This window comes from Mobula hypostoma, chromosome 21, assembly GCF_963921235.1.
Source record: "Mobula hypostoma chromosome 21, sMobHyp1.1, whole genome shotgun sequence".
In the NCBI taxonomy this organism is placed as follows: domain Eukaryota; kingdom Metazoa; phylum Chordata; class Chondrichthyes; order Myliobatiformes; family Myliobatidae; genus Mobula; species Mobula hypostoma.
The window spans coordinates 16,029,728-16,055,304 of record NC_086117.1 but is presented as its reverse complement, the minus strand read 5'-3'; the positions used below and the strand labels follow the sequence as shown (position 1 = coordinate 16,055,304).

The 25,577-nt window shown below is 39.3% G+C and overlaps 1 protein-coding gene across 1 annotated transcript in view; it reads right to left on the bottom strand.

The window, feature by feature from the left end:
- Positions 1-25,577, bottom strand: part of med27 (mediator complex subunit 27) — a 281,574-nt gene that overhangs the window by 14,630 nt on the left and 241,367 nt on the right. Inside the window, exons 5-6 of the mRNA XM_063073488.1 lie at positions 18,473-18,580; positions 1,662-1,703 (exon numbers count right to left, since the gene is read on the bottom strand). Coding sequence (XP_062929558.1) covers positions 1,662-1,703; positions 18,473-18,580 — 150 coding nt within the window. The remainder of the gene's footprint in view (positions 1-1,661; positions 1,704-18,472; positions 18,581-25,577) is intronic.

The following is a 25,577-nucleotide window of genomic DNA, read 5'->3' as shown; positions in this document are numbered from 1 at the left end:
GCAGGGTTTACTAAAATTTGTACACTTTACAACAAACACATTTTTTGCTACATGGTTAAGCCTTTGTTACAACTTGTTATCTACTTACTAGCAGAATCAGATTTTTTTCACCACAAAAATGTGTTAGTTTTAGTTCTCTGTAACAGTTACCATTTGGTTCCATTCCCTTCTTAAAAAATGTAAACGATGTGTTCATTTTCTGAAAGGCCAATGTAGATTATGCTTCCATTCAGTAGAAAGAAACAGTCATAAGTTTTTATTCCTTTGTTCTTTTAACCTGCTTAAAATTGAACTCCCCAGTCACTAACTCACTGACCTGGGGAAATAACAATTTCTAACACATTTTCTCAAAATAAATCTTTTTAATTAGTCACGGCAATTATTATGATACTCTTTTAAAATTCAAGATAAGTGAATTATATTATAACATACTTGAATTAGATGCACACACTTTGACAGGGTACAGTACGTCACCAATTTAGTGCTCTTGGATTTTTTTGTTACAGCCTTTCAAAAGAAACTCCTAATTTTTATCTGTCAGGGTTAAAGCAATGGTCATTGTCTGACTTAAAATATGCAAGTCCTTGAATATCATATCATGTCAGAGGGTGTCAATATATTTTGGGGCTGGGCAAAGGCACAGGGTCTCAAAAAACATCAGCTGAGGCCAACACACAACCCACGACAGCCTTTACTCAATCAGTGGTAAGCCAGACCTAGTTTTATTCTATTCATGAAAATGAGATACTTTTGCTGATAATTTTAATGATTAAGGCTAGTCCATTTTGGTGCATCAGATTTTAATGGCATAATTACTGCTAAACCATTCAGCACTGACATTTTGTTATTTATTTCATAAGGTCCTTGTCTGGTGAATTAGAGCAGGAGTCTTGAAGAAACCATCTAAAGATGTCCCATTACTTTCCAAACTTAAATAATTGCCTGTTGTGTTTACTTAGTACTGAGCCACAATTAAATGCACTTCTAACCACAACAACTGTCTCCAATAGGTATCTGGCCAAGTGAAAGTATAATGTGCACTGAGTGACATTCAGTTAAGTTGACCACAAAATAATGGCTTGTGTGTTTCCATGTTTGAGAGGTTTTGTAAAACTAAATCATTTCTCCTTTGTCATTTATGTACCTCATTTCAGTGATGGATACATGTGTTTGTGTTTCTCTTGAGAAAGTAATGATTTAATACAGTATGGCCAAGAACAAACAGCATTCTACTTACTAAGACCATTAATAATTGCATGTAAACATCAGATAATTTTACAATTATATTCGAAAGTTATTCTTAACTAGCAACCATGACACCATACATTAAGTACTGTACTCAGTTGCTTCAGCTCAGCAGATTTAGGCCATTTAACCAAAAATACATTGGAAATTCATTATCTATTGATAAAATGGGCTCAATCACAGGATTAGAGGAATTACAATCTTTTTTTTTGTTCACTAAGCAGATGATTAAAATGTTATTCTCTTTTCAATTGAAAGCAAGATGGCAAAAATTACTTGAATTAAATCTCTCTCACTCCATCTCAGTGGAACAATTGGCCACTCGTCTCATTTCAAAAGTCTGCTTGAAGCTGGCATTCATATAAATATGGGCAACATTGAACTGAATATCTTAAGAAGAATAATAGGATACTCACCTTCTGAAAGACTTGATAATTTGACTTGGACCATATGTCCAGCTGTAAAATAAGAGGCAAAAATAAGAGACTGTAGACCACTAAATATAAATAAAATAATTTCTGAATGAAATTATGAAGTACTTCATTTGCTTGGAAAATCATTTATGTGAAATAAGTAGTAATAAATCTAGAACAATTGAATAAAACATGCAGCATGGTAGGTTTGAAATCTATCAATTTATCTATAGATTCCAATCCAACATGATTTCAGATAGAAGTTTGGACTAACAGCTGTTTAGTCTTATTTGGAACAAGACCAGTCATGTTCAATCTAATTTCCAATTGCGTCCACTCTCACCTGCTTTCATACAATACCAGGACTTGTTCATTTCACTCAAGAGGAGCCTGACTAATACACTTAGGAAATAATGGTGAAATTGTGACTGCTCCTTAGAGATGAGGGCTGAAGAGTAGCACATACCTTAAATCATCAATGCTGTATATAAACTGAGAATCCTGTAGCTTGCTGATGTGAATATTCTATCTTAATTACTATTTAGCTGGAAATAATACTGCAGAAGTACCAATCTGACATTCCCAATATAATACTAATTAATGGCAAATTTATGGTCTTTGGATTTTAGGATTACTCTTGTGGGGAATGGGATTGATTAATCCCATTTTAATTTACAAGGGCTAAACCGACAGCTACTCTCTTGTCTCAGCTGAGTTTGAATCCTGATCCATAGATCGGAACACCAGACTCTTACAGACTGCACCATCTAGTCTCTCACTTGTCTCAAGTAATCTGAAAACCAGATTAGACATTATACACATAACGCCCAGCACAAAGGAACATGCATGATTGGCTCCCTACATCCCACACTAGAGATTCCTTTTCCTACATCACCAGTGTACTGTGATTGCAGAAAGGTGTGGATCCTCACCTTCCTGAAGAACAGGCCACAACCAGTAAGGATAGGTAGCAAAATCTCCATTATGATTATTCTAAACACTGGTGCTTGTTACGTACCCCGTAACTGGGTTGCCAAACCAGCAGAAATGGATCACTCAGTTGGAGTCTGGATTACTAGATCTAAGAAAGTTTTATTAAAGAAACAAGCAACACAGTAATCGAAAGGATAATAAATGCAACAGTTCAGCAATGATAAACACACATGTGCATAGAATTAAGATAACAGGATCAATCAAGCTCTATCGTTGTCTAGGGGTAAATGACCAATTTCAAAGTGACACAAAGTCCAGTTCAATTTAGTTCAGTTCGCAGTAATCGTTGCCATGGCGATGGACAATGTGGGGGGAGGGAGGGAGAGAGAGAGAACGAGAACGACTGATCATTCAGAAACGGCTTCCACACACAGACCTGCGATATTGCTCACAAGCAGCTTTCGGGCGAGTCCTTTATGATGTCACCTGAGGTCACCGACTGTGACCCCTCCTCCAGATGCAGTCGATCCTCTGCAGTGAACCTGGCACCCAAGCAAGGGCGGACACACACCGGGTTCCCGCTGATCGTACCTTTCCACCCTGTGCGTCTAAGGCTGATCCCGAGATCAGCCGTCCAAGAGCTTCCCACCGACTTGTGAGAGGCGCACCGCTTCCAGGGTCTCGTTACCTCGGGGTGTCGTGTGTGTCCTGCCTTAGCGAACCTGTCCCTTTTTATCCCCCTGCTGGGGTATCGCCTGTCCATCACTTCAAACAGTTCAGGGTTCAAAGGGGGAGCCGCTCTAGACAGCTCTCTCTCCCGTCCCTTCATTACACATCTCCAGATCGCCTGTCCATCACTTCAAACAGTTCAGGGTTCAAAGGGGAAGCCGATCTTGACAATACCCAGACTGATGGCTCCTTCATTAACATCTCCAAATGCTGCTCATTGTGTTCCTTATCTCTCCCTCCCCTGAGGACAGGTGGCAGACCAACTGCTGATGCCACTGGTGCTAGCCCAGGCCAGCAAACATCTTAATTTATGTGTATTCTCATCACATGCTCCACAAGGTTGTGTCCTTAGCCCTCTTCACTCATTACTGTATAGCCAGATTCTGCACCAACCCCATCTATAAGTTTGTGGATGACACCACTGTACTGCACCGTATCTCAAATAAGAATGAGTCAAGTACAGGATGTATGGAAATAGAGAGGTTAGTAACATGGTGTCGTGACAACAATCTTCTCCTTCAATGTCATCAAAACAGAAGAGTTGGCCGTTGACTTCAGGAAGGAGCGGTGGTGGTGGTGGGGGTGGGAGTGCATATGCCCCTGTCTACATCAAAAGTGTTGAGATTGAGAGGGTTGAGAGCTTCAAGTTCCTAGGACTGAACATCACAATAGCCTGACTTAATCCAACCATGTAATGCCATAGCCAAGAAAGCTCACCAATGCCTTTACTTCTTCAGCAGGCTATATAAATTTGGCATGTTCCTGTTGACCCTTACCAATTGTCACTGATGTACCATAGAAAATACTGCATCTCATGCAAAACAGCTTGTTATGGCAACCACAGGGATGTGTGCTTAGACGCTGCTCTACTGTACATCTAGGACTGTGTGGCTAAGCACATCTCCAACACCATATACAAGTTTGTGACAACACCACTGTTGTGGGCTGTATCAAAGGTGGTGATGAACCAGCATACAAGGTTAAAAATTTGACTGAGCGGTGTAATAACAACAACCTCTCTCACAATGCTAATAAGACCAAGGAAGTGATAGTGGAATTCAGGAGAGGGAAAGTAACTATAAATTCCTGGGTGTCACTATCTCAGAGGATCTGTCCTGGACCGATCATATAAATATAATTGTGAAGAAAGCACGGCAGCACCTCTACTTCCTCAGGAGTCTGCGGAGATTCAGCATGTCATCAAAAACCTTGGCGAACTTCTATAAATGTGTGGTGGAAAATGTGGTGACTGGCTACATTACGGCCCGCTATGGGAACACCAACGCCTTTGAGTGGAAAATCCAACAAAAGGTAGTGGATTCGGCCCAGTACATCACGGGGAAAACCCTCCCAACCATTCAGCACATCTACATGAAATGTTGCTGTAGAAATGCAGCATCCATCATCAGAGATCCTCACCACCCAGGCCATGTTCTTTTGTCGCTGCTGCCATCAGGTAGAAGGTACAAGTACCTCAGGATCTGCACCACCAGGTTCAAGAACAGTTACTACTCCTCAACCATCAGGCTCTTGAACAAAAGATGACACTCTTATTGAAGGACTCTTTTATCTTGTTATTTCATGCTCGTTATTTATTGCTATTTATTTACTATCTGTATTTGCACATTTTGTTTACAGTTTACAGATCCTGTTTACAGTTACTGTTCTATAGATTGCCAAGTATGCCTGCAGAAAAAAATCTCAGGTCTGTATGTGATCACATGTATATACTCTGATAATAAATTTTACTTTGAACTTTGCACATTATCGCAAGAAACTGCAAAGAGTTGTGGTCACTGCACAGCACAACGTGGAAACCAGCCTCCTCCCCATGGACTCTTTCTATACTTCTGGCCTTGATAAAGCAGCCAGCGTAATCAAATACTGCACCCACCCCAGACATTTTCTCTTCTTCCCTTCTCCATTGGGCAATCCCACTGTTATAAGATTATTGAATGATTCCCTAGTAAAATAAGATAGGATTACCTGATCTCACGATATCTCTTGTTATAATCTTGCATCTTATTGTTTACCTGCACTGCACTTTCTTTGTAGCTGTTAAACTTTTTTTCTGAATTCTGTTAATATTTTATCTTGTTCTACCTCAATGCACTGTGTAATGATATTTAACCTGCATGAACAGATTGCAAGTGAAGCTTTTCACTGTATTGCGGTACATTCGACAATAATAATCATTCCCATTCCAAAATATATTTTGTAATGGTCCATACTTCCCACATGCCCCATCATCTAGAATGTCATGGGAGCATGGTGGTTAGCACAACACTTTACCGTACCAGAGACTGAGGTTCAATTCCCGCCACTGCCTATAAGGAGCTTCTCTACTCTCCCCGTGACTGCATGGGTTTCCTCTGGGTTCTCTGGCTTCCTCCCACAGTCCAAAGATGTACCATTTGGTAGGTTATTTGGTCATTGTAAATTATATCGTGATTAGGCTAGGGTTAAATCAGGATTGCTGGGCAACATGGCTCAACTCGCCGGAAGGGCCTATTCCATGCTGTATCTCAATCAATCAATCAATCAATAAATAAATAAATAAAGTAAATAAATGACAAGTTAGCAACCACATGGAAAGTCTCTACAGTTCCACTACGTTACATATGATACTGACTAGGAAAGGCGTAATCCTTTCTCTGTTGTCATAGGTCTGGGTCGTGGAACTATCAACCAAGCAACTGAGTGGGAATGTCTTCATTCAGTTCAAGAAAGCGGTGCAGTCATTTCAAGGGTAATTAGAAATGAACAATGAATTCTAGTCTGCCAGTGCTGGAATTAAAGAAACTAAATAAAACAACCATCATATATGCCACACAGATTACATTACCATATTTGCAACGTACTCTTTTTGAGAAAATGCTGACATATCATCTGGTGGAGAGAAGTTTGCTTTCCAATCATTTAAAAATAATCAAGTTCACTGAGAAAGTCTTGTATCATTGTATATCTATTGCAACACCGAAAAATTTCAAACAGCAGTTTAACTTGTCAAAGCAGCAATTTCAAATGAACAGTTTACTTACCCTGCAAATGTTAACTAATGTGGGAAATATATTCAGTAAAAGATGCTTATTCACTAAACATGTTGGACAGTGCAACTGAATTTGTTCCAGAAAGACATTTTTCACACAAAAATCGTGTCTTAAGACCAACTAACAACCACATTTTCATAAACACAAGAGAGGAATAAATAAGCAATGTTTCAGGCTGGGACATTTCACCAAGACTCGAAAGGAAGGGAGAAGCCAGAATAAATAGGTGGAGAGGGGAAGGAAATGGAGTGCAAAATGGCAGATAATAGCTGAAGTCAATTGGGTGGAGCAGATGGGGTGAAGTGAGACGCTGGAAGGTGAAAGGTGGAAAAGGTAATCGTCTGAAGAAGGAGAGTAGAGTGGACCATGGGAAAAAGAGGACACTAGACAGGGATGAGAAGAGAAGCGGTAAGAGGGGAGCCAGAATGGGGAATGGAAAAAGAGAGGTGGGTGATGGGGGTAGAGATTGCCGGAAATGAGAGAAATCATGAGAGACTAGCCAGATAGAAAATGAGGTACTGGTCCTCCAACCTGAGTGTGACCTCATCATGGCAGTAGAGGTGGCCATGGACTCTCTTGGAGCCTATGTGATATTACTAAACTACCACATTTTAATAAGAAAGATCAGCCTTCCCTTATCTAGAGCATCCTGCAAACATGTTAACTTCACCTATAACCATCTTCATTCAAATTAGGCTTTATATATTTCATTTCTGTTGTCTGCAGATGAATTACTTTTCTTGGAATGAAACAAGTAGAAATCAAGATGCAGTTTGCTGGTGTCTGACTTCTCACCCTGAATCTGAGCTCAACCATCAGACTTGTGAAAAGTCTCTTTTGTGTGTGTTTACAGGAATCTGCTGGAAAAACGTATTAGGTCAGAGAGACCCAAACATGATCAGGCAAAACTGAAAATCATTTATTAATGCTCCATTTCCCTACTCCATCCCAGTCCAGCACCAGGTAACTCTTGCAAGTTCTACGTAGCTGTGTGAACTAAACTACAATTGCAGGAAGTGTTGATTACTTATAATCCCTGTTTCTTGCTAAATGGATATTTTCCCAGCTCATCAGTACAAGGGTTAGATTCCGAACTCTTTTCTTCTTCTATGTGATTTAAAATCCTAATATGCACAGGGAAATTGTATCCAAGCTGGATTTTTCTATGTGTAAATTTAATAAATTCATGCAGAGAGTGACTAAGATTCTTTGCATTGACTGAAGCCCACCAAACACCAACACTTATAATGTTCAGCATTTCAAAATAGGTAACCCATAGCATAAAACAGACTGTATCTATTTCACAGTTAAGTTAATGACCCTGCCTGCCAAAAGGTAGGTGCAAATGAAATTTAAGAAAACGAAGTCTGGATGAGAACTGCCATTCACGCTATTGAAGATCATCTTCTTCAGCAACTTCTTTAAAAGCAAAATCCAACCAGATACAGACTCTTAACTTTGAACTATCTCACAAATTATTTTAAACATTTACCAGTTTTTAAGAAAAAAAAGATTTAAACTTATATTTAAAAGTATACAAAAGGAACGTCCCATCTACTAATTCAATATTTGATACAAACTTGATTTCTACTAACTTCCTTGTTTTCAAGTTGTAAAACATACACTGTGGCCAATTTATTAGGTGCAGGAGTATATCTAATAAAATAGCCACAAGAGTGGAACCCGATGTCTTCAACTGCTGTAGCCCAAAAAAATGTTATTTTGACAGTAAAAAAAATCTAAATAGTGACAGAATGCAAAGCTTTGAAATACAGAAAAAATGGGTATGCCTTTGCACAATTTTACAAATGTTTATTGAGTATACAAGTAAAGCGGGCAATTAAAAATATTATTGTTTGTTACTGTGGGAAGTTACAGTATGAAGGTATTGGTCAGACTGCAACTAGGCTATTAAGTGATAGCATTAGTTTTCTTATTTTAAGAAAAGATGTTGTTGCATTGGAAGTAGTTCAAATAGATTTTTTTTATGAGAAAAGATTCGATAGAAAAGGCTGGCATCACTGGAATTTAAAAGGGGGACAGATGACATGACTGAAATATACAAGATCCTGAGCGGACATGACAGAGTCAATATAGAGAAAACGATTCTTCTTGCAGAGGTCAGTCATGTAAGACAGAGATGAGGTAAAAAAAAAATCACAAATGTTGGAAACTAGAATGAAAAAAAATGAACACTGGAAAAACCTTGCAGGTCAAGCAGCAGCTGTGGAGGCAAATAACACGTCAACATTTTTGGTTGAGTCGAAACGTCAACTTTCATCTTTTTGATTGCTGTTTCATGGATGTTGCCACAATGATACTTGCACCATTTGATCTGGCTACAAGTAGTCTAAATAGGGACAGGGCTAGGCTGTGTAGCCTCTCGAACCTGTCACACCATGACTGATCTGACTGCAATCTCAGTTCCACATTCTTGTCTACCAGTGGTAATCATTCAGTGACTTGCTTCTCAACCTACTACTGCCTTAAAAATATTCAAGGGTTCTGCTTCCACTATCCTTTGAGGAAAGGAGGGCTAGCAGTATGGTTAGTGGAGCTGCTGAAGCACAGTGCCAAAGATTTAGGTTCAATCCTGACCTCAAGTGCTTTCTGTGTTTGAACACTTCCCTGTGGCCATGTGGATTCCTCTGGGTGCTCTGGTTACATTCAACATTACCAAGTCATGCAGGTTAGTAGTCAAAGTAAAAAAAAAATCAAAGTATGTATATGTTACCATATACTAACTTGAGATACATTTACAGGAAAATACAAAAACAAAACAATTTATGAAAAACTGAAAATAAATGAAGTTGATTGGTTGCTTTAAATTTCCCAATGCGCGTAGCTGATTTTTAGAATCTGGGGCTGTCGTTAGGATATACAGAGAACACAAAAACATAAGAAATAGGAGCAGAAGTTGGCCATCTGGCCCGTCGAGCCTGCTCTACCATTCAATAAGATCATGGCTGATCTGGCCACAGACTCATCTCCACTTACCTGCTTTTTCCCCATAAACTTATGGATGTAAAAGGTGTAAATTAACCCTTTAGTTTGAGGTGAAGTTCAGAACTTAAGCGACGTTGAGTTAAGATGATGGTTGCAATAAGCAATAATGTGCTGATGATTTTAAAAAAAGAGAGCAGTTAAGAATATGGAATGCAAGCAGGTAATTTAATTATAACATTCATTTTGGATGAGGATCTGAAAGAGAAGAACATACATGGCTTTTTTCTTCTTCTTCTTCTTCCTGTTTTACGGAGGTTGGCACCCAGCTGAATGGAGACCAGTACACTCTGGAAACGCTGAATGGTCCCCTTCCATTTAGCAACCATTCTGTGACTTCACCATTTTTAATTTCAGTATTCTGTTTTGGAATTTGTAATTACCTCTAATAGTTCATTTCTTGTTATAATATTGTAAGAAATTTGTAAAATTACACTGAACATCTTTAATGTACTCTGTTGATATGTTTAATTAATATTCATAGCCATCCCCTCATTATCATTGTGATTCCTTTTATGAATGCTCTCCTTCTTCTCAGGATTTAACAGGCCAGTCAATCCATTTCGATTTCCAGTCAATCTGCTTTCATGTGCCATTAGACATTTCTGATTGCTTCTTTTTAATGACATTAATTCCCATAAGGACAGCCACCACTTGTGGTTCATGCTAGGTTGCCCACCCTCTCCTCAATATCCATGACTTCTCCTAAATAGACAAATGCAATTTTGTCATCAATGGCATTTAGATAGGTGCTTGGACAGGAAAGGTGTAGTAGAATATTGGTCTCTTGCTGGCAATAGAATTGACATCACAATCGGCTTGGATGAGGTGGGTTGAAAGCGACTTTCTGATTTTATGAAATTATAGAAATTACAACTTTATCATTACACCCAAAATGACCAGCAAACGTACAGATGTGCTGTCTCCTAATCCAGCTTCTTTCACAACCATTCCCCTGTGTTCCAAGAAGCAGTTCTAATTTTCCTCAATTTGATCTTATTAGAGTTCACTACACTATAAATAATACTGCAGTGATCACCTGTTTAGATTGCTCAGTTTCCCACTGCAAGCAGCTTAATTTAAGGGAGTAGTTAAATACTGACTACTCTAATGCAGAGGGCACTTGCTCTTCGAAATTGATTTACAATGTTTTCAAAAATGTTTCATTCTTATGGTACAAACAGGTTGCCCACAATGTGTCTGTGATTTATGACATCTTTGTAGTGATCGAATGTACTAACCATGCTGAGAATTAGTTGGCAAGCTGGTGACCTAGTGTACCACAAAGTACTGCTGTATTAGGGCAATACAGCATAACGACTACAGTCTCATTGTTGTTTCTCAAGCCACCATCAGTTGACCTAAAATATGAACCTCAGTCCTCTAAGATCGGTGGGCCAAATAGTTTTCTTTTATCAATGAACTTGTACTAATCAAGGTGTTCTATTTGAAGCTATTTTATTTATTATGTACATGTTTGCACACTCATATTGCTATCATAATATATGGAGCAGCTTTATTGTGTGGCCGCTTGGAACCAATGTAACTGACCCTGTACTGTAAGTCTTTGGAATGTGGGAGGAATCCTAGGCACCAGGAGGAAACCCACTTGATCATTGAAAGAATGTACAAACTCCTTACAGACAGAGGAAGGAATAGAAACTGGGTTGCTGGCACTGTAACGTGTTTCACTAATCACAATGCTACTGCCTCGCACACCAAAGCACCAAGACTGATATATATCCTGTCGATGTCAGATCCTTTCTGTTGCTTTTTTTCTAGCATTCTCTCATGGAATGAGAACAACTCTGCATAAACTGTAAAGGAAGTATCTGGAACACGGTTTGAAGCCTGGAAATTTGTTCAGTGTTTACTAGGCCGATCCATCACCCTAGTAAAAGATTGTAATTACCAATTACAATATCAGCTACCAAATTAGCAATACTTATTATGGCAGAATCATATCCAGAGCTTTCCTGCATGGTTACACACCGGATAAATTTGTTCTGCCTTGGGGCACGAATACCTCTTTTACGCTTGAAGATGATAACTCATGCTGATAAAAGCTTGTCAGGTACCTGCAGGTTTATGGTTCTTCCTTTAGTTTATTAGCTGAGAATCCAGTCTTCAGAAGAAGTTTTCACAACAGAGGGAAGTCAAAAGAAAAGGAAGCTAAACTGATTTTTTTTTTTACCCTTCTAATCCTAAGATCACTTCAGCCAAAGATATGCTCTCATTAATGTACATCACAGCATGAACAAAAGCTGACTAGCTTGATTATTCAGAATGATTTGCAATGCTGTCTGCAATGATTTAAAGAAAGAGCTTCTGTGTTTTTGGCAAAATATTCAATTATCTGTAATTTGCACATTTTTTGCATGAACTTAAAACACGTCAGTTATGATGAAAGGAAATATCAGGTAAAAAGGACACAGGAAACGTATACAACAGTAAATTGAATTTACGAATCATCTTGAATGCAATAAAGCTTCCCAAAATGCTTAACAGTAAAATGCTGGGAACCTGAAATTAAACAAAAAATGTTGGAGACACAGGTCAGGAGTTAAAGCTTCAGGTCAATAACTTTCAGTTCGAATGACAAGGTTATTGACCTGAAATATTAAGCCCATTTTTGTCTTCACATATCCTGCCTGATTTGTTGAGATTTATTCTGTTTTATCCCAGGATGCCTTACAGGGACATAATAAAACAAAAATTATTTTCACTACTATGGCAGTGAGCCAATATTTACTCACCTTGAAAGACAATTATTAAGAAAGAGAATGAGCAGACTGAAGAAACACAACTATACAAATTAACTATTATCAGGCAACTTAGGTATAAATTAGAGTCATAGATTTGTACAGCACGTAAAAAATTGTTTAAATTTGATCTACTGGACCTGATATAATACTTCTGGGCAAGGGTTTCTCCTGACCATGTAATCCTGTTGCAATGCTTTCACACCTTCAAGCAATAGATCAAAAGCCAACAAAATAAATAATGCACTTTCACTTGTACATTATTGCTCATTTATGCACCTTCAATCACTGAAACCACAATTTCAGGCACTTTCTGCATCTAAATTAAATCCAAGCTATTTTTGCTGTAGGTTTTTCTTCGTGGCAAGCCAAGTAACGAAGGTTTTGAAGGTCATCGGAATGATTTCAAAAGGACAGAACAAATCAAACTGTTCCCTGTATCTAATATCAAACAGGGCTCATGTCAGCACTGATTAATGAACCCACATTCAGCAACACCACCCCCCCCCCAAAACATATCCCACTTTGAAGTTAGGATGATCGGGGATCAGAAATGACCCAGGAGACAGATTTCAGCATCTTTGAACCTTTGCTTTGAAAGATTTTTTCTCTCTCTGCCATTTTGGGAGGCACTTCCTTGCCCCTGTTACTGCGTAGCTAACAATGTCTTGGCACAAATACAACCTTAGTGATTTGAGATGAAGCTTAAGTCATGGCTGCATGCACATCTTCACAATCAACACAGAAAAATATTTACTGAAGAATTATAAGATCATAGTCTTTTCTCCAATAGAAAAAAAGTGGAATTAACAATCAAGATTTAGCATTTTGCCTGCTTCAGCATTTCAACAAATTATTCTTTTTTATTATTTATCAGATATCACAAAAAATGATCAATAGTCAATTTCAAATAATACAAGGTTTTTAATTATATTCTTGTTCAGCTGGAGATTTTATTCATTATCACTTTCATCATTAAATACAGAACCAACAGTCCAAATACTTCGTTAGTCATCTTTCCTCACCTCTCTTCAGGTTTGGTCGAAGAAGTAGAAGGATGCACTGTCTTATTTTTCATAATGTCAATCAAGGTGAATAAATATTGTGAAAATGCTGACATTATACACTAGTTCTCTTGCGTATGAACTGAAATACAATCAATGGCCACATTATTAGCTATACCTGCTTGTTAACGCAAGTGTCTAATCAGTCACTCAATGTCAGCAAGACCAAAGAGCTGAGTATTGACTACAGGAGGAGGAAACTGGAAACTGGAGCTCCATAAGCCAGTCCTAATCAGGGTTCAGTGGTGGAGAGGGTCAGCAAATTTAAATTCCTTGGTGTTATCATTTCAAAGGATCTATGGGTCCAGTACGCAAGTGCCATCACAAAGAAGTACAGCAGAATCTCTACTTTTGTAGAAGTTTGCATAGATGCAAAACTGTGACAAACTTCTATAGATGTGTGGTGGAAAGTATACTGACGGCTTGGTATGGAAACACCAATGACCTTGAGTGGAAAAGAATACAAAATGTAGTGGAATTAGACCAGTCCAACAAGTTAAAGCCTTCTCCACCATTGAGCACATCTACAAGGATCAATGTCACAGGAAAGCAGCAGCCATGATCAAGGACCCCCACCATGCTCTCTTTCCTGTGCCATCAATAAAATACAGGAGCCACACAATCAGATTCAGGAACAGTATTTTACACAACCATTAGGTTCTTGAACTGGGGGGGGATAACTTCAGTCAACTTCACTTACCCCAACACTGAACTATTCCCACTACCTATGGACTCATTTTCAAGGACTCTTCATTTCATCATAAACTTTCCTTACAGAAATGAATAAAGAGTCGACATTTCAGCCCAAAGTGTTTTCCATAGATGCTGCCTGATCTGCTGACTTCCTCCAGCATTTTCTATGTGTGACTCTGGATTTCCAACATCTGTAGAATCTCTCGTATTTAATCTTTCCTTTACAGTTTGAGGAGAGAGCAGGATAAAAACGAAAGTAACGACACCTCTACTCATGGAAGAGTAATAACATTATCATTTCTCTGTTCAATATTGCTCATACAATAAACGTGTCAAGATTCAAACAAGATTATATTGAATCAAACTACCTTGCAACATGTACGTATTCAATGTGGTTAGTAGCACTTGGAAATGTTTGTTACAAAGCAGAGAAGCAGTAAAACAAACTCACTGTGAAGATTAATACACCAAGTTTATATATGGCAAGGTATTAGTTGATGCTTTGCAACTGGTTTTTAAGACTTTACTATTAGTGATCATGATATGGATGAACAACCATATTTATTTACCTTTTTTGCACTGAGGGCTGTGGGAAACATTTAATTTTCAAAATGATCCATTTATTAGTCTACATAACAGAAGATATAGCTTGACAGCCCTTGAGCCCAGGTGCAGTATGAAACATGCAAGCTCAAATTTGCAACCAGGCAGCTAGGAATCAATGATTCAACTACCAGAGTGGCAAAGATGAACTCTGGTGCGAAAGGATATAGAATGTGTCATATTTAATACATCAAAGAGAGTGAATAAGCTGATATGTCAATGAACAAATAGTCCTGGGATACCCTTCAAACATTCATGAGATCAATAGATTACAATTGTTTTGCAGTAATGAATAACACAAAGATGAAAAAAGCACAACACAAGGGCATGGAGAACTCACATTTTCTCCTAATTTGCAAAACTTCTGTGTCAGCACTAGCTTCTGTTTCTACAAAACTGAATCAAACTCTTTTAGAAGTGCTCCCTCCTTTTTAATGTGTTCTAAGAATTAACTGCAACCACCTACTGTGCGATTCCACACACCTTCAAAGTTCAAAGTCCATTTATTATCAAAGTATGTACACAGTACACAACCTTGAGATTCGTCTTCTTGCTGGCAGCCACAAAATAAAGAAACACAATAGAACCTGTTCAAAGAAATATCCCACACAAGACCCAAAGTGTGAAAAACAGAACAAATCGTGCAAACAATAAAAAGTACACAAATAACATCAGCCATAAGTCCCCAAAAGTGAGTCCTCAGCACTCTGCCGATGATAGTCAACAGCATTGTGCCGATGGTATGTGTCAATGGCTGCAAACCGCAGCTGCAGAATTAGTTCAGCACTGAAGTGCTTTAATTAAATCATGTAAATAGCTCTAAACAAATAAACAAAAACACAAGGAACATGAATGACAGAGCCCTCAAAGCCAGTCTACAACTGTGGAGCACATTCAGCGCAAAGGCAAGCCCGTCCTTAAGCCCGATAGTTGCAGGTAACAGCCACTTGAGAACCCGGTGGTGTGGGACCCAAGACTCCTGAACCTTCCGCCTGCTGGCAGTAGCAAGAGGATCAGTCAAACGCAGACAGATGGCACTGACCACCCCTGTCTGTTTTCCACTCACGTTGTTCACAATTTAAATCTTGCTTGACACTTTAAATGGCGTGGAGTAATGAAGCAGACCACAGATTTGTGTTCCGCCTTTAGGAATCAACACAGAATCTCACCCACGCCGAATTCCCCCGGAGGTCGCAGAAGTTCCAAATCTATCAGTTGGCCCAAAATACATGCTTAAAAGGGAAATTACAAGCTCTAATCAATCACAGTTCAGAAGAAGAGGAGGAAGAAGTATATTTATAAGAAGAATAGTATTCAGTAGTTTTGTAAGCTATCTGCAAGATGTCACCATTATTTACTCGTGCCATTTTGACACTTCTGTAATGAACTTCTGTCACTGGAATTCAAGTTCCTAACCTTCTTCATCATACTTTTCATTTCTGTTATATAAAGAAAACCTTTTAGCTGAGTTCTGCAATGGATTCCCAAAGTTTTCAGTTTAACTGTTAATCTTCCAGATGGAACTTTGCAAGTGTCCTCTGAAAATTTAAAATCAAGTCCCTTATAGGAACTTCTGCCACCCTTGAGGAGACTCAAGATACACTAGATGAAGAAAACACAATAGATGCGAAGCTCCTGAGTTTTCAAGGACCCACCAACAAAATAGTGGAGAATAGTAAAGTGGAATAGAAACTGGTTAGAAAAACGCAAACAAAATGCAAGCTGGGAGTAAACAGGAAGAATGTTTAGAATGGATAGCTGTGTTAGTAGAGGTTCCGTTCCGAAATTTCTTATGGTCACTGCAAAACAATATTTGTGTAAGATAGTAATAAAAAGCTACTATACTTCGGAGGAAATCCTTGCAAGCAAGAAATCAGTGAGCAGCCTCGTAATATTAAGATTAATGCATGCAAAGGAAAGGGAACACCTTTTGTACAGCATTACTGCTTCCTGTGGGACCAACTATCTTGCTCGCTTTAGGTCGCACCTGGAAATTCCAGTTGGCGGACAATTTCCCTCCACGCCGCTCTGACATATTGGGAAATCATGTACTCAGCAGGTTACAGCAGTGGTTTACCTTTACCTGCTGCAGGGTGAGTTTAAAGAGATCACCACCTCTTGCAGTGGATGACCAGGACGTCTAAGTGCCTTGTCGTGCTCTTAGCACTCCATCAACGCCTGCTGGCCTGCCTTCTTAACTGTTGGACCACTAATCGGTCTCCTCCACTCCATCTGCCAGGACCAGACTTCACACGCTGGGATAGGCAAATCCCCAACCTCACCAAGGGTCGAAGACCCATTGGCTACCCTCACCTGGTTTGGCCCATCTGCCGAGATGAACTTGGTTTTCTAACAACAGGATATAGATTTTATGGTTTAATTGGTTTTAAATTGTTTTGGTTCTCTAATTTCAGACATTTTAAAGCATTAAAAAAGGATCCTAAAAAGAAAAATGGATAATAAAAAGGAAAAAGGATAATACAGCAAAATCTGTGAACACACCTTTGCTGATTGGAAGTTTATTCAAACAAGTTTAGCAATGCAACACACATCAAAGTTGCTGGTGAACGCAGCAGGCCAGGCAGTATCTCTAGGAAGAGGTACAGTCGATGTTTCAGGCCGAGACTCTTCATCAGGACTAACTGAAGGAAGAGTGAGTAAGAGATTTGAAAGTTGGAGGGGGAGGGGGAGATCCAAAATGATAGGAGAAGACAGGAGGGGGAGGGAAGGATCCAAGAGCTGGACAGGTGATTGGCAAAAGGGATACGAGAGGATCATGGGACAGGAGGTCCGGGAAGAAAGCCAAGGGGGGGGGGCGGAACCCAGAGGATGGGCAAGGGGTATATTCAGAGGGACAGAGGGAGAAAAAGGAGAGTGAGAGAAAGAATGTGTGTATAAAAATAAGTAACAGATGGGGTACAAGGGGGAGGTGGGGCATTAGCGGAAGTTAGAGAAGTCGATGTTCATGCCATCAGGTTGGAGGCTACCCAGACGGAATATAAGGTGTTGTTCCTCCAACCTGAGTGTGGCTTCATCTTTACAGTAGAGGAGGTCGTGGATAGACATGTCAGAATGGGAATGGGATACGACGGAAGTTTAGCAATGAATCATATAATCACAAGGGATACTAGAAATCCAAGTCAACACACACACAATGCCAGCAGAACTCAGTAGGTCATGCAGCATCCGTGGAAATTAATAAACAATCAATGTTTTGGGTTGAGACCCTTCACTAGTACTAGAAAGGAAGCGCGAAGAAGCCAGAATAAGAAGGTGGGGGAGGAAGGGATAAGCTTGAAGGTGACAGGTGAAGCCAGGTGGGTGGGGAGGGGTGATGGGATGAAGTAAGAAGCTGGGAGGTGTTAAGCAGAAAAGGCAAAGGGCTAGAGAAGGAATCTGATAGGAGAGGAGAAAGGGAAGGAGGAGGGGCACCAGGGGGAGGTGATAGGCAGGTGAGGAGAAGAGGTAAGAGGCCAGTGTGGGGAAATGAAGAAAAGTATTGAATCAACCATTTTATAGGTGTAGCTTGTTTTGAGAATCATATGACTGTATAATGCTGTACAAGGCTCTTCCACAGCACAGACTCACTATTTGAATCTAGATTTATCCTTTAATACGATTCATTGTTAAACCTGGACAAGATGAGATTTCTGCCCATTTCTGCAGTGAGCTATTATATTTCTATGTGCTAAATCTTTCAATTTATTGCTCAGAAACATTGTTATTATTTTACCTATCATCAATGGTAGTTAATAGTTGTTTGTAAGCATGAACCCACTGGATTTTTGATATTTAACCATTATCTTTTAATATATACAATATTATATATTTTTTCCATAAGCACAATGAAAGTTATAAATTTCTCCAGTTTGTAATATAATGCCCATCTATAAAAATACGCTGATAAATTGTTGTGGTAAGTGATGCACATCTTGATTTCTTATCATGAACCAAGTTAATTGCTCAGATGTCCATACCTTCCCATCTTCTGTGTAGACGTTTTCATTGTAAGCCTTAACGATTGTCCGATCAATGAATAGACTCCTCATTACAACAATTGCCTTTAAAACCTTTCCAAGCGTAACCTGTTAGAAACAATAAGGAAATGCCAATCAATTATTAGGGAAGTTTGATTCTTTCCAGATGCCGAAAGTTGCTAGGTATGATCTTGACAAAACATTAGCATGCTTGGTCACAGGATATAATTTTCTCACATGATATTTAAATGCACCCATGATCAGAGATGCTGTTATCTTTAGGGTAATCCATTTATAATAAGCATTTCATTAGATGTCACAGGAACTTATGTCTATTTGGCAGAATGCACAATTAAACAATTGAACTCTTTTAAATGTAAAGAGACAGCAATGACCTAATGAAAGGTCTTGGCCCAAAGCATTGACTGTTTATTCCTCTTCAAAGATGCTGCCTGGCCTGCTGAGTTCATAAAACACTGAACATAGAAATCTACAGCACATTACAGGCCCTTCAGCCCATAATGTTGTGTCGACCATGTAACCTACTCTAGAAACTCTCTAGAATTACCCTACCACAAAGCCCTCTATTTTTCCAAGCTCCATGTACCTATCTAATAGCCTCTTAAAAGACCCTATTGTATCTGCCTCCACCACCGTTGCCGGCAGTGCATTCCACACACACACACACACACACACACACACACACACACACACACCACTCTTTGTGTGAAAAACTTACCCCTGACATCCCCTCTGTACCTATTTCCAGGCACTTTAAAACTGTGCCCCTCATGTTAGCTGTTTCAGCCCTGGGAAAAAATCTCTGGCTATCTACACGATCAATGCCTTTCATTATCTTACACATCTCTATCAGGTCACCTCTCATCTTCTGTCGCTCCAAGAAAAGGTCAGGTTCACTCAACCTATTCTCATAAGGGACACTCTCCAATCCAAGCATCATCCATGTAAACCTCCTCTGCACTCTTTCTATAGTATTCACATCCTTCCTGTTGTGAGGTGACCAGAACTGAACACAGCACTCCAAGTGGGGTCTGACCAAGGTCTTAGATAGCTGTAACATTACCTCACGGCTCTTGAACTCAATCCCACAGGTGACAAATGCCACCACACCATATGCCTTCTCAACAACACTGTCAACCGGCGCAGCAGCTTTGAGTGTCCTATGGACACACACCAAGATCTCTCTGATGCTCCACACTGCTAAAATTCTTACCATTAATACTACATTCTGTCTTTTGAACTCCATCTGTCACTTCTCAGCCCAGTTCTGCATCCTATTGATGTCCTGTTGTAACCTCTGACAGCCTTCCAGACTATCCACAACACCCCCAAACATACTAACCCACCCTTCTACTTCTTCCTCCAGGTCATTTATAAAACTCACAAAGAGAAAGGGTCCCAGAATAGATCCCTACGGAACACCACTGGTCACAGACCTCATGCAGAATACAAACCACCCTTTGCCTTATGTGGGCACCCCAATTCTGGATCCACAAATCATGGTCTCCTTGGATCCCATGTCTCCTTACTTCCTCCAGCATTTTGTGTGTGTTATTCTGGATTTCCAGTATCTGAAGAATCTCGTGTTAGTGATCTGACAAAAGCCTTACAATTATGAATTAATTTAACAAGAAGTATATGAACAAAATATTCTGAGTTGTTAGAAATCCAAGCTCAGGAACATAAATACGAAGGATGCTATTTTCCGACAGTGCCTGTGCCATTTTCCTGAGTAATCTAATTCCTAATCCCATAGAGCCAGCTGCTATACCAAGGATGATAATTTTTAATAGGCAGTGCCTCAGGAAGACAGCATCTACCATTAAGGGCATTTCCCTTTGTATCACCAACATTGGGGACGAGATATAGGAGGCTGAATGAGTTACACAATGGTTCAGTAACTGCTTCTTCTCCTCCTCCCCTCCAGCATCAGATTTCTGAACACTCCATGAACCTCACTCTTCCATTTTTTGCCACTAATTTTGTAATTCTATCTTTGCATTGTACTGCTGCTGCAAAACAACAAATTTCACATCATACAAGTTAATGATACTAAATCTGATTCTGAGTCTTTCCCGTAACCTATGCTCTTGCACATGTCCATTAACTTTACCCTGATTCTCTAACTACCCGCTTACATTAGAGTAAACTAGAGTACCATACAGTATAGAACTTCAGAGCAAATTGAAGCGTGGGGGGGTGGGGGGATCCTAAGAAATCACGATGGGAACACAGATAACAAAAGAGGAGATGATCACATTAGAGCTGCTGCAGAAGTAAAGCAGTAACACCACCTTATTTCCCTTAGTGAAATAAGGAGGATCTGCATTACTTGAAGAGTGGTTAAAATGTAACTGAGGCAAAGAAATGCTTTTTTCAAAAGGATTTCAAAACTCACTGAGTATATGGGAACGCAAACACGAAGAAATCTGCAGACACTGGAAATTCAAGCAACACACATCAAAGTTGCTGGTGAACGCAGCAGGCCAGGCAGCATCTCTTGGAAGAGGCACAGTCAACGTTTCGGGCCACGACCCTTTGTCAGGACTAACTGAAGGAAGAGCTGGTAAGAGATTTGAAAGTGGGAGAGGGAGAGGGAGATCCAAAATGATAGGAGACGAAGGGTCTCGGCCCAAAATGTCGACTGTACCTCTTCCTAGAGATGCTGCCTGGCCTGCTGCGTTCACCAGAAAACTTTGATGTGTGTTGAGTATATGGGAAGTTGTGGGGTGGGGGACAGAGCAATAGAAATTATGCTCTATTCTTGGTTGGTGCAGCTGTAACGAAACCCAATTTCCCTCTGGATCAATAAAGTATATCTATCTATCTGTCTATCTATCTAAATAAATAAAAGGCATATTTTCACAGCCTCTTGTGTAAGTGGAATATAAGCACACGAAAACTGCATGGGCTGAATGGCCTGTACTGAATACACCACGCAATTCCAAATTATTTTTCCAAAACATAAATGATGGTACTCAATTTAAATCTGTGACTGTTTTCAGAAGCTGAGGGATCAATACATTTTCAAATCACCAGACTCTCACTTCCTGTCTCCAGGCAATCACTGGTCTCACTTTAGCTCCCTCTATAAAATGACTTGGTTAAGATCAACTCGCAGTGTATGACTGGCAAGGGCAATTATTTGTCTGCATGGCCATTACTGTGGAATTTGGTGATGGATTTCACATTGCTGTAGTTCTGAAATATTGTGAAGAACAATAGTTTCTACTAGTAGAAATACAGTAATAAAAAAGGGCAACACACACAAGAAAGAGTATTATTAGTAATCAGCTGCATCAACTCCAGGGAAAACTTTTAGAAACCTGTCAAACACATCTAACATGCACTATATTACACTTAGCTCTCTGCATTAGCTGTGAGAAATGTGGCTGCAGGCTATAATGAGCTTTTAATCCCAAAGAACACTTCAGAAAGTTGCTCAATACACCAGGTCGCACAGCCAGAGGCTATAATAATTACAGAGTTCTGTGAATCTTTCTACTGTGAGTTAATGCAGCTAATATTCTTACAACTGTTAACAATTAATCAGCATATTTAATCAGTTATTACTACAAAAGAAATGAAGTTAGAAGTAAGGCTGTCAACAGTTAATATTATTAATTGATTGTGCATGTTGCACATGGAAGTCACAACATTCGCCTTGCATGCTGTTCTGGGAATGCCAGTGCACTAAACTAAAAAAAATCAATTTTATCACGTACTAGGAATTAAAATGAGACAGTGCAAGGCACAGTCCAGAAGCGTAGGAAAGTACATTGCATGAGGAATAATTCTAGGTCATTACATCATTTTCTTTTTCCTTTTACTCTTGATTTGGAATCAGTTCTCAGTCTCTCCTGGCTTTTCTTTGTTGATGTGACTGAAGTAGAATCATTGGTACAAGCAAATGAACCATCATATTGTGGTTCAATACTTCACAGTAACAATATAATGCATCATTCCTACCCTCAAAAAACCAACATAGTCATTAGTTAGATCATCATTTCAAAGTCACTATAAATGATTCCTGGAAATACTTTATTTGTACTATCCTCTTGAATCCTTCTATCACTTTGAATACCTTAAACACATGAGATTCTGCAGATGCTTGAAATCCAGAGCAATGCACACAAAATGCTGGAGGAACTCAGAAGGTCAGGTAGCACTGATGGAGAGGAATAAACAGGTGACATTTCCAGCCAAGATCCTTCGACAGAATGGGAGAGGAAGGGGGAAGAAGCCAGAATAACAAAGGCAGATCATTGTGTTGGGTCCCATGGACCTGGTGGATAGTGGGCTTAGGAGCTGTGACCACTGCAAAAGCCTCCACAGTGCTCCTCCAACATGCTTGCCATCATCAAGTCATGCCTCTTTTAATGAGCTGGGGATGTCCTGAGGAATAGCCAAGGTTTGCTGGCAAGTCAACAGCTGAAGCAGCTAGCGCAGTGAGAGGCCAGTTGAATCAGAAGCTAGAATAGTGGGAGATGACAACTACAGGCCTAACAGACCCATCCCACAGACCAGATGTTGACTGTAGGCTGTTTGCAGCACATCACGATTCTCAGAGTCCGCCATGTCTTTACAATAAAAATCTCATTCCTCTGCCTTTTATTATGTGGTATTATTCAATAATATGGGCCAGCTGGTGGTGCAACGGACTTTGAGGCAGATGGTCCTGAGTTTGAATCTGACCGGGTCCCAACCTGGGCAGCAGCAGTATCTGTGAAGAAGAAAGGCCTGGCAATCTACTTCAGTGTCTTGCCACAAAAACCCTATGGACAACTACACTATCCATAGGGTTGCTATGAGTTGACGATGACGACTTGACGGCACCCAACAACAACAATTATGCAATATATCCAAGAATCCCAGATAAGGTGTTGAGATCACTGTTCAACCCCTGGTTTTGGTGTTTACCTAACAAAGACATTCTACACATTTTTCACATGAAGATGGGCTTGTTTGCATCAAACGGAAGAAATCTAATACCCAATAAATTAATTTTTGACAGAGGAGTAAAAATGGCAAGAAGAAGGCAAATTTATTTAGTTTTTTTTTGTATGTTCCCAGTTGCAGTCAACCATGTTGGCTTTCTGACTATGTGCAAATCCAATACATATTTTATTTAGAGATACAGCACGGTAACAAGCCCTTCTAGCCCTAGGAACACACACCACCCAATTTCACTCATGTGAATATCACAGATCACTTAAGCCCCAAATAGAGTAAAAGAAATCTCTTGAAAAACATTATTATTGGCAAGAAGGCTAGATATATCTTCTTGGGAAATGAGAAGTTAGAACAAAATGCTTGGCTCAATGCCTTAGGAACTTTAACAGCAATTAAAAAGCAATGGTTATTAATGAGACCAATAGATGAAGTTAAGAAACAGTGAGCTGGGATTTTCAATTGGTGAACACATAAAACAAAATTAATTAGAACATAAAACAGAATTTTCTTTTTTTCCTGTTTATCAGAATAATTAATCACACTGGGCCACATGGAGAAAATAATTTTATTACCAAGACTTACAGATCTAGACGAGATAAGATTCTCCTAACTTATTGTATACAGATTAAAAGAATTTTAATTTTTATTGATAAATATGATACATCATTTATTATTATATTGTAATTTGTCCTCTACTGTGCCTATTGTTTTGTTTATTAATTATTGTACTGCCCTGCACTGTTTTGTGCACTTTATGTAGTCCTGAGCAGGTCTGTAGTCTAGTGCAGCTTTTATGTTTTTTTATGTAGTCGAGTGTAGCCTTGTGCTGTCTCACATAGTCTAGTGTAGTTTTGTGTTGTTTCATGTAGCACCATGGTCCTGGAGGAACGTTGTTTCGTTTTTACTGTGAACTGTACCAGCAGCTTATGGTTGAAAAGACAATAAACTTGACTTGATAAAGACCAAAAGAAAGGGTAATAAGTCAAATTTTCTTGAACTCAGCTCACCACCTGTAATCATTGTCAGCCTGCATTTATCTAGACCAGATATGGAGGATCAATCTTGCCCCTCAGTTTTCTCCCAAAATCCAAAAACATATGGGTTAGAGATTGTAAGTTGTGGACATGCTATGTTGTTGTCAGAAGTATAGCTACACTTACGAACTGTCCCCGACACATCTTTGGACTGTACAGGTTGTTAACGCAAATGACACATTTCACTGTACAGTACTGTAGTAATTTTTCATATTGCACTGTATTACTGGCACAAAAAAAAAATTTCATGACATATGTGAGTGACGATAAACATGATTTCTGATATGGGTCTCTATTGTGGACTGAGAGTGGGAAGGGGATAGGTAAAGGGGAATCATGGATGGGAAAGGGGGAAGGGAGAGGTGAGGGAGTGGAAAGCACCAGAGAGCCATTCTGTAATGATCAATAAACCAATTGGGGCAGGTGGTAGCACGGGTGCAGACACAATCAGTCCTGAGGCACCAGGCAAGGTCATATGATTCCAAACAATTGGTTTACTAATCATGTTTCAATGTGCATGTGGCAAATAAAGATAATCTTTAATCTTTAGGAGTTAGCAGGTGAGTTCTTAACAGCAGCTGGACTTCAACCATTGATGTTCTGTCCCCAAGCACATTCAGGCTTTCACAGAAGATAAAATTAGGTTTGGAGATTGTCAAATCTGTGAAGTACTTTTAGTAACTTTTTAAACATCTTCATTTAGAGACATTTAACAACAACTGATGAAAACAATGATCATTCTAGCATTAAAGATAATATTTAAAACACAAACTTCAGTAAAATAAAGAAAAATATTTCATCCTTCCCTCTTGCACAGGTGAAGACTGCCAAAATGAAGGTGGTCTCCAATCCTAAACTGCCCCTGATGTGGTTTAGGTTAATTCTCCAGTATGCTGCTGGGTAGATCTTAACAAGACATGTGGATTGCAATGAAAGAATGTTTAAAAGCTCCATTTTAGTGTTAAAAACACTACAGGACTATTAAAACAAAAACTTCACGTCATCTTAAAAGTTTCTTCCCCAGGCAGTTAATCTGATCAACCATTCTAGTTAGCCCCTACCACCTCTATCTATTACCCCTGTCACGCCACTGCACT